Source organism: Aptenodytes forsteri, unplaced genomic scaffold (genome assembly GCF_000699145.1).
Source record: "Aptenodytes forsteri isolate BGI_AS27 unplaced genomic scaffold, ASM69914v1 Scaffold492, whole genome shotgun sequence".
Lineage (NCBI taxonomy): Eukaryota > Metazoa > Chordata > Aves > Sphenisciformes > Spheniscidae > Aptenodytes > Aptenodytes forsteri.
Genome location: NW_008794172.1, coordinates 512,301 through 523,421, shown reverse-complemented (window position 1 = coordinate 523,421; position 11,121 = coordinate 512,301). Strand labels below are relative to the sequence as shown.

Here is an 11,121-nt window from a genome sequence, read left to right as displayed (position 1 = left end):
GGGGCGGCCCGCGAGTACCGGGCGCACCGCTCCGTCCTGGCCGCCGCCACCGAGTACTTCACGCCGCTGCTCTCGGGGGGCTTTGCGGAGTCGCGCTCGGGCCGCGTGGAGCTGCAGAAGTGGAGCTCGGAGGGCGGCCCCGACCCCGACACGGTGGAGGCCGTCGTCGGCTTCATGTACACCGGCACCATCCGCGTCAGCCCCGGCAACGTCCACGAGGTGCTGGAGATGGCCGACAGGTGAGCGGGGCCCGGGCCCGGGGGGTGCGACCGGGCCGGCGGCGACCGGGCCGCACCATCACCCCTGTTCGTTTGTTCTGCAGGTTCCTACTGACCCGGTTAAAAGAGTTCTGTGGGGAGTTTCTGAAGAAGAAGCTCAATCTCTCCAACTGCGTTGCAGTTCACAGCTTAGCCCACATGTATTCCTTGAATCAGCTGGCCCTCAAAGCTCAGGATATGATCAGGAGAAACTTCCACAAAGTTATCCAAGATGAGGAGTTCTACACTTTGCCCTTTCACCTCATCAGAGACTGGCTCTCAGACTCGGAGATCACAGTGGACTCTGAAGAAATCCTCTTTGAGACTGTTTTGAAGTGGGTTCAGAAAAATCCTGAGGAAAGAGAGAGGTACTTTGAAGATCTCTTTAAACTGCTTAGATTGTCTCAGATGAAACCCACTTACCTTACTCGCCATGTCAAATCTGAAAGGCTGGTATCGAGCAACGAGGCCTGTGTTAAATTAGTGTCTGAAGCCGTGGAGAGTCACGCCTTGCGGTCTGAGAACTTGCAGTCTGGTAATCTACAACATTCCGCTTGTCCTGTAGCGTTGTTGCCGCGTTTTGGACAAAACATGGACGTCATTATGGTGATTGGTGGTGTGTCAGAGGGAGGAGATTACTTGAGTGAGTGCGTAGGGTATTTCATCGATGAAGATAGGTGGGTAAACTTACCGCACATACATAATCATCTTGATGGGCATGCTGTTGCTGTGACAGAATCTTATGTTTATGTGGCTGGCTCCATGGAACCAGGGTTTGCCAAGACTGTAGAAAGGTACAATCCAAACAGAAATATTTGGGAGCAAGTCTCAAATCTAATAACCAGAAAGCATTCTTTTGGCCTTACTGAAGTTAAAGGAAACTTGTACAGTATTGGCGGACATGGCAATTTCAGTCCTGGCTTTAAAGATGTGGCCATTTATAATCCCGAGCAAGACAAATGGCTTAACCTGGAGTCAGCACCAAAGATTCTTCGTGATGTCAAAGCTGTTTCTGTAGAAGACCGGTTTGTTTATGTTGCTGCTCGTACCCCAGTTGACAGTGATAGCGAAGATGGATTGAGGGCAGTTATTATCAGATACGATGCTGAAACAAGGCAGTGGCAGGATGTGGAGTCTCTGCCACTCATTGATAATTATTGCTCTTTTCAGATGTCTGTTGCTAACACAAACTTTTACCATACGGCATCGTGCTGCCCCAAGAGTTACCCTATAGATAATGAGGAAGCCAAGGTAAAGATCTCTGGCAGGGCCTCGGATGAAATACTTGAAAGCTTACCCCCAGAGGTTCTTAGCATTGAAGGAGCAGCTATTTGTTATTATAAAGATGATGTTTTTATCATTGGGGGGTGGAAAAACAGCGATGATATTGACAAGCAATACAGGAAAGAGGCCTATCGTTACTGTGCTGAGAGAAAGCGCTGGATGCTTTTGCCTCCTATGCCTCAGCCTCGCTGCAGAGCAACAGCCTGCCATGTGAGAATTCCCTTCAGATGCTTGCAGGGAACACAAAGATACCCTATGCCACAAAATTTGATGTGGCAAAAAGATAGAATAAGGCAAATGCAGGAAAGGCAGATGCAGGAAATACACCGACACTCCCTAAGCTTACGGAGAATGCCACGCTCACAGATTGAGTGCTAGTTTTTGGAATACCACTTCTCCTGATGAATCTAGGAAATACTGTGCTAAACCATTTTGTTAGGCTTGATATGTCTTTATAAGACATGGGGGTGTTGATTGGATTTGATGCATAAAACCAGCATCTTTTATGTATTGAAAATTAAGAAGCTCAGAAATTGAGGATGGATGGGAATTGTGAAACTATGTGAATCCACCAGTATTACTTAATGGTGCCCAGGGAAAAACTAGCCGGGAACATTAAGTCTGTTATTTCTCTCTTCAGATCTTTGTTTTCAAGGATTTCTGTAGAGTTAGTCTCTAACAGTTCTATTTTGAAAATCAAAGATCTCTATCTTAATAATTTAGTGGTTACATTTGTGTGTGCTTGAAAGCACCTGTTTTATTTGCACTTATATATTGACATTCCTTTGATTCTCTCCTTCTCAGTGACTAAACTTCACATATAATTGGTGTTAGTGTACTTAGCTTTCCCAAGTTGGAGGCAAGTGCAATAGTTATATATGAAAACAAAAGCACAATCTTTCTTTATAAAATTACTTCAGGATGTTTCTATGTGTATTAAATATTTTGTATCTGTATGTTGTAGAGAGGTTGCAGAGTTTGTTTATAAATGGATGATTGGTAGAACACAAGACACTTGCTAAAACGGAGAACTTGAGGCAGTAGGTTCTTTTTCAGGTGTATTTGAAGATGCTTTGAGTTTGTCTTTGACAGCTTCATTAGAAACTTGGGCCAACAGTCAGCCTGATAAAAGGGGTGAAAACCAGCGAAGTAGCCACCTACCAACATTGACTATTCATTTCTATCAGTGTGGATTAGTAAGAATGAGATTATTTCACAGTAGTAAGTTGAAACCTGAGCTACTTGTAGATCCTTTCTCAAATGTTGCACACGTTTTAATTCTAGTGAAAAAGTGATTAGAAGAACCCCCACGAGCCCGTTTCCAGCCTGTCTTTGACAATCGGTACCCTTTGCCTTCAGTATACTTTCCTGAGAAACTTACAGTAGCTGTGCTGCAGTGCTCCTTAACAAATCAGCACTTGGCGTTCCCCTTGAAGTGAGATAGCTGAGTTTTCATAGTCTCTAAGTATTTTAATTTCCTCACTTACTGTGGCGGTAAGATTTAAGATGATTTAAATACCTTTTTGCATTTTGAGGTGGTTTTACATAAACCAGTGCCCTGGTTGGCTCTGGTTTGCTTACTGCTATGCTCCCAAGGAACAGAACGTGGAATATTTCCTTTAGAGTGTCGCTGCCTCTCAGTTAACTGTCCCACTGAACACTCCTTCTCCCTGATCCAAAGAGCTCCAGGATGATTTAGGTTACTAGCGGATTCAGTGCATCCTTCCTACCTCCTTTTCTTCCCCATCCTTCCCTTCATTTGAATGTTTCAGGTTTTCACATGCAACCTAACTCAGGATCTGAGGGAAGGGAAAGGGAGGAGTAACCAGGGTGTTCCAAAATTTGTGTAGACAAACATTGGAGAATCTGTATACTGTCTTTGGTTCATATGATGATTTGCTGGTGGTTTTGATGTGGGCAACTTCTTTGCAAAAGAACTTCTAAACAGTTTGGTTTTTTGTTTTGTTTTGTTTTTTAATTGTTTAGCTTTCTGAGCTGATACTTCTCATTTTCCAATTCAACAGGCAACCTAGATCATATCTGAAACACTGGGTAAGTCTTTCAACCACATAGTGTGTAAAGGTTTCTCTGTGTACATCCCTTAACACTCCACTTTGCAGTTCACTTGCCACTTTTGATATCAATAACTTGTCTTTTTGTAATAGAGTAATCTAGCCTTGTTTAAAAAAAAAAAAAACAAACCTTGAAAATCTTAACAGTTTAGTCTCAATTTACTCATCTATGGTAACCGTGTTGTATTTTATTTGCCTGTTGGGTTGTTATGCAAGGGCAGATTAAACTGTACGATGCTGGCCTAATGCAAGAGAGGAAATAGATAAGCTTGTTCAGGTTTAAGGCTGATGTTCAGAAGTGACTGTTACCAAATCAGCTCATGCAGGCCTTTAAGCAAGGGGTTAATCAGTGGAGTTTGGCCCATGAACTCTTGCAGATTTGGCTGGAGTAGTTTAAGAATTACTGCCCCTACAGCAGGGTTTGTGAATAGAAGTGTGAAAATGCCTCACAGCTTTAGTACTAAATCCATTGATTTAACTTAAATTTGTGGGACCTGATTTTAAGATACTTTACCAGACTTTGCACAGAAGCAACTGAGAAGATTTTACATGCTCCATCCCACTGACTTTGCTGTAGGAATTTTTAACAAGCAGTTGAAGGATGGTAGTATGTCAGACCACCACAGCTCTGTCAAAGCCCTCTTGTAGTCTGTCAACAAATCTGGACAATTTGTAGGGAGAAATACCAAGATTATTATTTCAGTTGGAATATGAACTAAATAGTTTAACGTGTGGTAGCGTGCAACAAAATCAAATGCAAGAACAAACTTCTTGCGGTCTTTCTTTTTCTAAGCAAAATTGCTGTTGCACTTACCATGAGAACTTCTGGCTGACATACAAGCTGTACAGTTTACTAAAGACATTCCGCTCAAAGGCAATGTCAAAACAGCTTAGTGTCTGGACAGCTTAACTTGTGAATGCCAGCCATGATTCTGTATGTGATGCACTATATCTTCGTATGTTCCGTTTGCATGGTGAGTGATGGGCACTGTGGACAGCACTGGTTTGCTCTAACTTTTGCTATGCCAGTTCTGTGGAATTTTTAAATAGTTGGGGTTTTTTTTAGCCTTGACTTTAAGTGGACCAATTGCATTGCACATGGGTTTTAACTGACAAGTCTAACTATCCAATGTATCACATGTAGGTGTTCAGAAGAATTGCGTTATTGACTCTGGCTGTAATTTAGCCCACTAACCTGTGAATCGCATAACAAATTCCTTGTGGCCCTTGACTGCCGTAGCTTGCTGGGTGTTTATAAAATGATCCTACAAACAAAAGCCTGGGAATTCTTTCAGTGTGTTTATAGTGGCTAGTTAAATGTCAGCAAGATCCTAGTGTGTATTCAGCTGAGTATTAGGAGGCTGGCTTCTGGCTTTCCTAATGTAAAAGAACATCAGGTGGAGTTTTTCCTCCTCCTTACGACAATCGTACCTCTATACCTGTACTGAATACATGCCACAAAATGCATGTGTCATGTCCTGTCTTTCTGCTCAAAGTATCAGTGGAGTAGGACACATCCTGCCTAGCACTTGGCTGTCATTGTAGTAATTTCTAGGTGCCATATGTGTACATAATATTTTATAACTACCTGAATACTCTGTTAGTACGCTGGGTTTGTATGTATTTTTAATAAGACTTTCTCTTGCACATAGTAGGATACCACTCCAGAAATGAAGAAAACATGCCAACTTTTTAGCATGCATTATGAATAACTATGCCAAGCATTCTGCTAGACTGTTTCAATATAATTTTTCTTCATTACAGTAAATGTTAGAATCAGAACTATTGGCTCAACTAGTGTGTCACGGAATAGACTGATTGCTGCTGATAAACTGAGTCTCAAAGAATTGCAACTTTTTAGGTTATTTTTAACACAACCTTGTAATAGTATGTTGTAACATTCAATGGTCTTAAAAAAGCAAGCTTAAAATAAGTGGTTTATGGCTTAGATTTATTTTCAGCTATGTCCACATTATGTTAGGGTATAAATCATATCTCTGATTTGACAGTCCTGAGCGGAAGGCAGATAAAACAGGTGCTCCTGAGGATCTAATCTTATTACTAATATGAATGTAAAGTGTGGAACTAACGTGATGTTTGAAGACCATTAATAGTCAGATACTCCTCGTAGGTCCATGTCACTGTGGATCATGGCAGCTGTACTCTCCTGTCGATATTAATGTAGACTTCAACAGATTGCTTGAGGAAGCAGCACTCCTGTACTTACTTCCAGTAAGGTAAAGTAGTATGTGTGTATAAGGCTGTTTGAAACAAATCCTACTGTAATGTTCTTTACCTTAAATACACTGTACTAAAGTTTATTGTAATAAGTGAATTAATGAAAATAAACCTTTTATTTCTCTAGCATTCTGTGGTACCTCTTATTTTTTAAGTTGCTATGTAGGCTGTGGCCGATACACACATTTTGTGGTGCCATAGAATGAAAGTTTTAAATACTAATTATTCATTTGGCCTGTATCAATTGTTTTTATTTTAGAATAAGTGAAAGTGAATACATTCACTTGCTGCTCAGAAGACTTTATTAGCTAAGTGGAGCTGTTTATACAGGCAGGCTACTTGTTGAAGAAGTGAACCTGACTTCCTTTGAAGAGTCGTCCACGTAGCAGTCTCGTCTGGCAACGTACTCCCCGACGTTAGATAGACCTGGCACCACACAGCAGCTCAGAGCACTACGGTATATGCCCATGTCGTGAACATCGTACCACTCATTAGCGTTTTCATCATAACACTCAACGTTGAAAGTAGTGGTAAAACCGTTAAAGCCACCAACCACAAACAAAAGATCATCCACCACTTCGATGCCAAAGTTGCTGCGAGGATTGAACATGGTGTGGACTGTGCGCCATGTGTTGGCAACAGGGTTGTAAGCTTCCACGCTCCGAAGCCGGTTGACTCCATCAAATCCTCCTACCTGTGAATGCCAAAGGTACAGAGTTGAAATAGGCCTTTCCTCACCCACTGTCAGCCGAATCATTTCGCGCACAAGTAGGATGGTAACTGGTCCTGCCTCACTGACTTCAGTTTGAGCATTGCTGAGAGCATGTGATCTCAAAACACAATGCTTGCTTGTTGCAGACTGCTCCCTTGTTCTTTCTGGAGCTTCCAGAAGTTATTTTGTGCAACTGTCAGATGTTATACTTCCATAGAGTTTAAATGCAGTACATGGACACGATAAACAGGACCAAGCAGGTGTTCTGTGCTGCTAATGCTGTTAGCAGCAGCAGAAAATAATTTCTTTGCTGCAGTTGCTTAAAAATTGTCCACACATTTTTCATAACAAAAAGTGTGCAGGTGATAATATTCTCAGGAGGCGTATCAACCATTCTGGCTCTGGCTTTCTTCCCTAAATCTCACTTAAAAGCAATGGCCAGCCTGAAAGTCTAGGAAATGCAGATTAGCAAAAATAAGTACTACAAGTGCTGGGTGGTGTTACAGCAGAGGTACCACTTCTCCCTTACCGCATACACTTCATTTCCATACGCGATCACACCCACTCCACTTCTTCTGCTTCTCATTGGGGCTATAAAGGTCCATTGATTTGTTGTGGCATCATACACTTCAGCTGTGATCAAGCATTCATTTCCGTTGAACCCACCACATATATACACCTGTTTACAGGAGGAAAAAAAGTGTGAGCAGGGCAGTTAGACTCTTGGTGGGAGAACATACTGAGGAGAAAATGAATGGTGTGGCTGGATTTTTGGGGGGTTGGTTGGGTTGGTTGGTTTTGTTTTGTTTTTAATGTGAATGGTCATCCTGGGTCTGAAGTAATAAAAGCGCAGTGAGTTATTCAGGCCAGCAGGATTTAGACCCTTTATTTCCTGAACTGCACGAAGCAGATAGGCATGGTATTTGACCTGTGGCCAGGAAAAGTACTGTCCGGCAGCAAGTGGGCTATTGGTGGTAAGCAGCTCTGGAAGAGTCTTGCCACTCCTGTCTGCGTCTCCGTCGCACCAGTCAGTTGCTGCCTCTTAGAGAGCTTCATATCTGCAGCTCGCGGATTTGATGAATAAGGTTTACATGAACATTCTTCCTCTTTATTTTAAATGATCCATCACGTTAAAGGGAGCATTTGTTACCTTCCCTGCTCCCACAACTCCTCTTTTTTATCTAGATGACGAACTCTGAGTGGGAGCTGTGTTTATCACTGGCTGAGCTCCGTGAAAGTCCCTACCTTGATATGTGCCATATGAAAGGACAGGCACTTGCTCACTGTGTAATGCTGTGCACCGATGTTTGGTTCCTTGTCCTGCTCACCATGCTTCAACCTTAACTCCTTTCTGTAATCTCACGGTCCGCTTACCTTTTCATGCAGTGTGGTCGCACTAGCATCGCTTCTCTGCTCGTGCATGGGGGCAACCAGTGTCCACTGGTTCGTCTCTGGCTCGTACCGTTCTGCTGTGTTGAGGCGCGTGTATCCATCAAACCCTCCCATGGCGTAGATGAAGTTGTTGAGAACGGCGACGCTGACGTAGCAGCGCCGCGAATGCATGGGTGCGACCTGCTGCCATGTTTTCTTAAGTGGGTCAAACCGCTTGACGCTGTTGAAATAATCCACGCTGTCAAATCCTCCGATAACATAGACAAAGCCTTTTAAATAAGCAGTGCCGTGATAGGCAAGGGGGCTTTCTTGCTCACATGTGACGTTCACCCACTTGTCTGCACGGGCGTCGTATGTTTCAATGGCGTTGGTTGGGCTCCCCCCGCTCCAGCCTCCGATAGCAAACAAGATGGCATAGGGAAGGCGAGGCCGACTGAGCGGGTTGGTGAAATCAGAGTAAGACGGGCCGTGCATATTGAGGTTGTACATTTCTGTCAGCGCGTTTATGATGAGAACTTTGCACTCGTCGTTGTCCTTCACATAATCGTGCGTTTTGACGTTGTTCATGAAGTATTCTGCTTGCATCAGTGCCAGTCGAACCTGAAAAATGGAAAAAGGAGGTTAGAATATTAATGCAGATGCTTTACACCTTGGTATCCTTTGTGGATAGCTCCAATGCTGGATGGCTTTGCTTTCAGGCTACAGTGTTGTCTAAAGCTTATTAGAGAACCAGAGAATTAAATGTGTAGTTTTTAGCTAGTCCAGAAAGGAGTGTGCAAGGGTAAATAATTCGATTTCATGGCAGGGAGTCTGCCACTGCTTTGGCACGGTGCTTTCCTGTACGCAGACTGAAACTGCCCTAACACCTGCTGCTATTTGCATAGTATAGCTTGTCTAGGCAAATGCTCATAAACTTTGTGTATGTAGAGATAACGTCATCCCACGTGAACTTTGGCCCTTCCTGGATGTGAGGAACAGTTAAACTTAAGCTCTAAACATGAGGAAATGTGCCCCAACCCCAGCGCAGGATTTTCGACCTGTGCCTCAGCATAGCACTAGCCTAACAGTCTGAAAGCTCACTTCTTTGTGAGCGGTGTTAGGAGGCTGCAATTTCCTCCAGTCTTAGAAGAAAAGCAAAGCAGCTCTGGCTTAGCTACCCCGTGCCCAGCCCTGCAGAGCCGCCCGGGCCCATGCCGTGACAGCACCAACCTTGCCCAGCAAGACTGCAATGTGCTGCCTCCTGTTCTGTGGGTCGTGAGCAATCCATTTCACAATAGCCTCGAACACAGCATCTTCTTGTTTCACATTGAGCTCATCCTTCTCAATGATGTGCTTTAGCTCGTTGACGGAGAGGTCTAGAAACTCTGTAGACACCTTAGTCATGTCCTCGAAGTGATGGAGGATGAACACATAGGCTGCTTCTCGCAGGTCAGGGCAGTGGTAATAATCTGTGAGTCTGCAGATGCCGATGCAATTTTCCAAGCATAGCTGGGATTTTAAGAACTCACAGCACAGTCTGATGACACCCATGATATTGAACTGGTCTGCTGCGGTTAGCAAACTTTCAACGTTGTCAGCCGTGACTGGTACTGTCCTGGTGTAGGCGTACTCAATAATGAGCCTCATCATTTCAGGTGAAGTGCCAGGGATTTTATACACTATCTTCTCTGCGTTGTTCCAGCTGCTGGTAAACAAAGCCCTGAAAAAACAAAGCAGCTTTGCTGCGTTAAACCCTGACCCCATTATCCCCCGTGCCTTCTTCCCCAGGCACCAATTTGGGCACTAGCAGTAGCCATGCTGGGAGGCCGTGTAGTTTATTAATTAATGTTTTACTAGCTGGTTGTTTTAAAAAGGAGTCACAGCCGCCGGCTGTGGACAGAAAGCAACAGGGCAAGCTGCCACCTTGCTTCAACAAGAATACCAGAGAATAATGGTGTGTGGGGAAGGAAAACCTCCCACCCGATGGCGGATAAGCCAGGCTGGCTACGCTCCCAGCCCTGCACCGCATCTGGGGTTCGTCAGACACCACTTCAGAGCTGCTGTTAGATACTAGGGTGTGGATTAATTCTGGTGTCCAGGCAGGTACCAAGACTGGGTAACTGCTGGATGAGAGTTTTAGTGCTGATGTAAGCGCTGGAGATAAACTAAGACAATGTGACACAGACTAGGAAATACTGTTTGTCCCCATCCCCTCTTGTTTCAAGCACTGACCTGAAATAGTGACTGCAGCTACAGAGGATGTTCTTGTGAGCATTGAATTCAATACCATCCACGCTGATGATCACATCACAGAGTTTCCCTTCCAGGCGAAGCTCATTGAAGACGGTGCAAGCCATAGCACTCATCTTCCTCTCCATGTGTAAGGATGAATACCCGGTGGGTGCCAAGCTATCGCCCATGTTGAAGCCTGAGGCAGTGGAAGGTGCTTCTCTCTGAGGTGCTACAGGGCTTTGTCCTTGCCCTCCAACATCATCTCTCAAACCCTGTCTGGTGGTTCTGGAATATGCCCCACAATGAGATCACAGACGCGGGGGAGACCCGGGACTGGCTGTGGGCCCCTCCGCAGGCAATGGGGTCCTGGTCCTCCCGGCTCCCTCGCTCCATGGCTGCCCTCAGCCTTCGCTTAACCACAGCCCAGATTATGCTGGACCCTGTACCTACACCCTGTTGATGGCTGCTCTGAGCAAAAACAGCCTTGTGATTCCCCTGCAACTTTTTAATATTATTTAGCCTGGGTATAAAGCTCCCCAAACATAGGCACCAACTGCTTCTGAAGTGCCCTTGTATCAGCTCACACAGGAGGAAGCTGAGACACAGGGTAGCTAATGTCAGTGATGAAGCCACAAACACTCTGTCACTGCCGTATCTGCTGCTAATTTGGAGAGGTGGAAGGTGCTGCCCGGGGCCAAGGAGAGGAGAGGGGGAGGACAGGGAGCCCCATCCTGACTCCTCACTGGCTTCACTCATGGCCAACTGCTTTTCCTCTGTGTTTCATCATGTCTGTAGGTAACACGGGTGCCAAGGAGCACCTCTGTGAGGGTCCAAAGAAGGGCAACGAAGCTGGTGAAGGGTCTAGAGCACAAGTCTTATGAGGAGCAGCTGAGGGAACCGGGGTTGTTTAGCCTGGAGAAAAGGCGGCTCAGGGGAGACCTTATCGCTCTCTACA

The 11,121-nt window shown here is 44.7% G+C and overlaps 2 protein-coding genes across 2 annotated transcripts in view; one reads left to right on the top strand and one right to left on the bottom strand.

The window, feature by feature from the left end:
- Positions 1-5,973, top strand: part of KLHL11 (kelch like family member 11) — a 6,855-nt gene extending 882 nt beyond the window's left edge. The window contains exons 2-5 of the mRNA XM_009283191.1: positions 16-239; positions 323-934; positions 3,566-3,593; positions 5,745-5,973. Coding sequence (XP_009281466.1) covers positions 16-239; positions 323-934; positions 3,566-3,593; positions 5,745-5,798 — 918 coding nt within the window. The 3' untranslated portion in view covers positions 5,799-5,973. The remainder of the gene's footprint in view (positions 1-15; positions 240-322; positions 935-3,565; positions 3,594-5,744) is intronic.
- Positions 5,974-6,173: 200 nt separating this feature from the next.
- Positions 6,174-9,599, bottom strand: KLHL10 (kelch like family member 10). Its single transcript, XM_019473107.1, has 4 exons — positions 9,165-9,599; positions 7,938-8,555; positions 7,093-7,242; positions 6,174-6,545 (listed from the first exon to the last, which is right to left on the bottom strand). The coding sequence occupies exons 1-4, from the start codon at positions 9,582-9,584 to the stop codon at positions 6,174-6,176; spliced, it is 1,560 nt and encodes a 519-aa protein (XP_019328652.1). The 5' UTR covers positions 9,585-9,599.
- Positions 9,600-11,121: the final 1,522 nt, after the last annotated feature.

Bases quoted from the DNA above. Each gene is read 5' to 3' on its own strand.
- KLHL10 (XM_019473107.1), bottom strand. From the start codon at position 9,584: ATGATGAGGCTCATTATTGAGTACGCCTACACCAGGACAGTACCAGTC. The intron at 8,556-9,164 runs GTTGGTGCTGTC...TCCATTTTTCAG, and splicing joins TTGCAGTCTTGCTGGGCAAG to GTTCGACTGGCACTGATGCA. The intron at 6,546-7,092 runs GTAAGGGAGAAG...TGGCATTCACAG, and splicing joins ATGGAAATGAAGTGTATGCG to GTAGGAGGATTTGATGGAGT.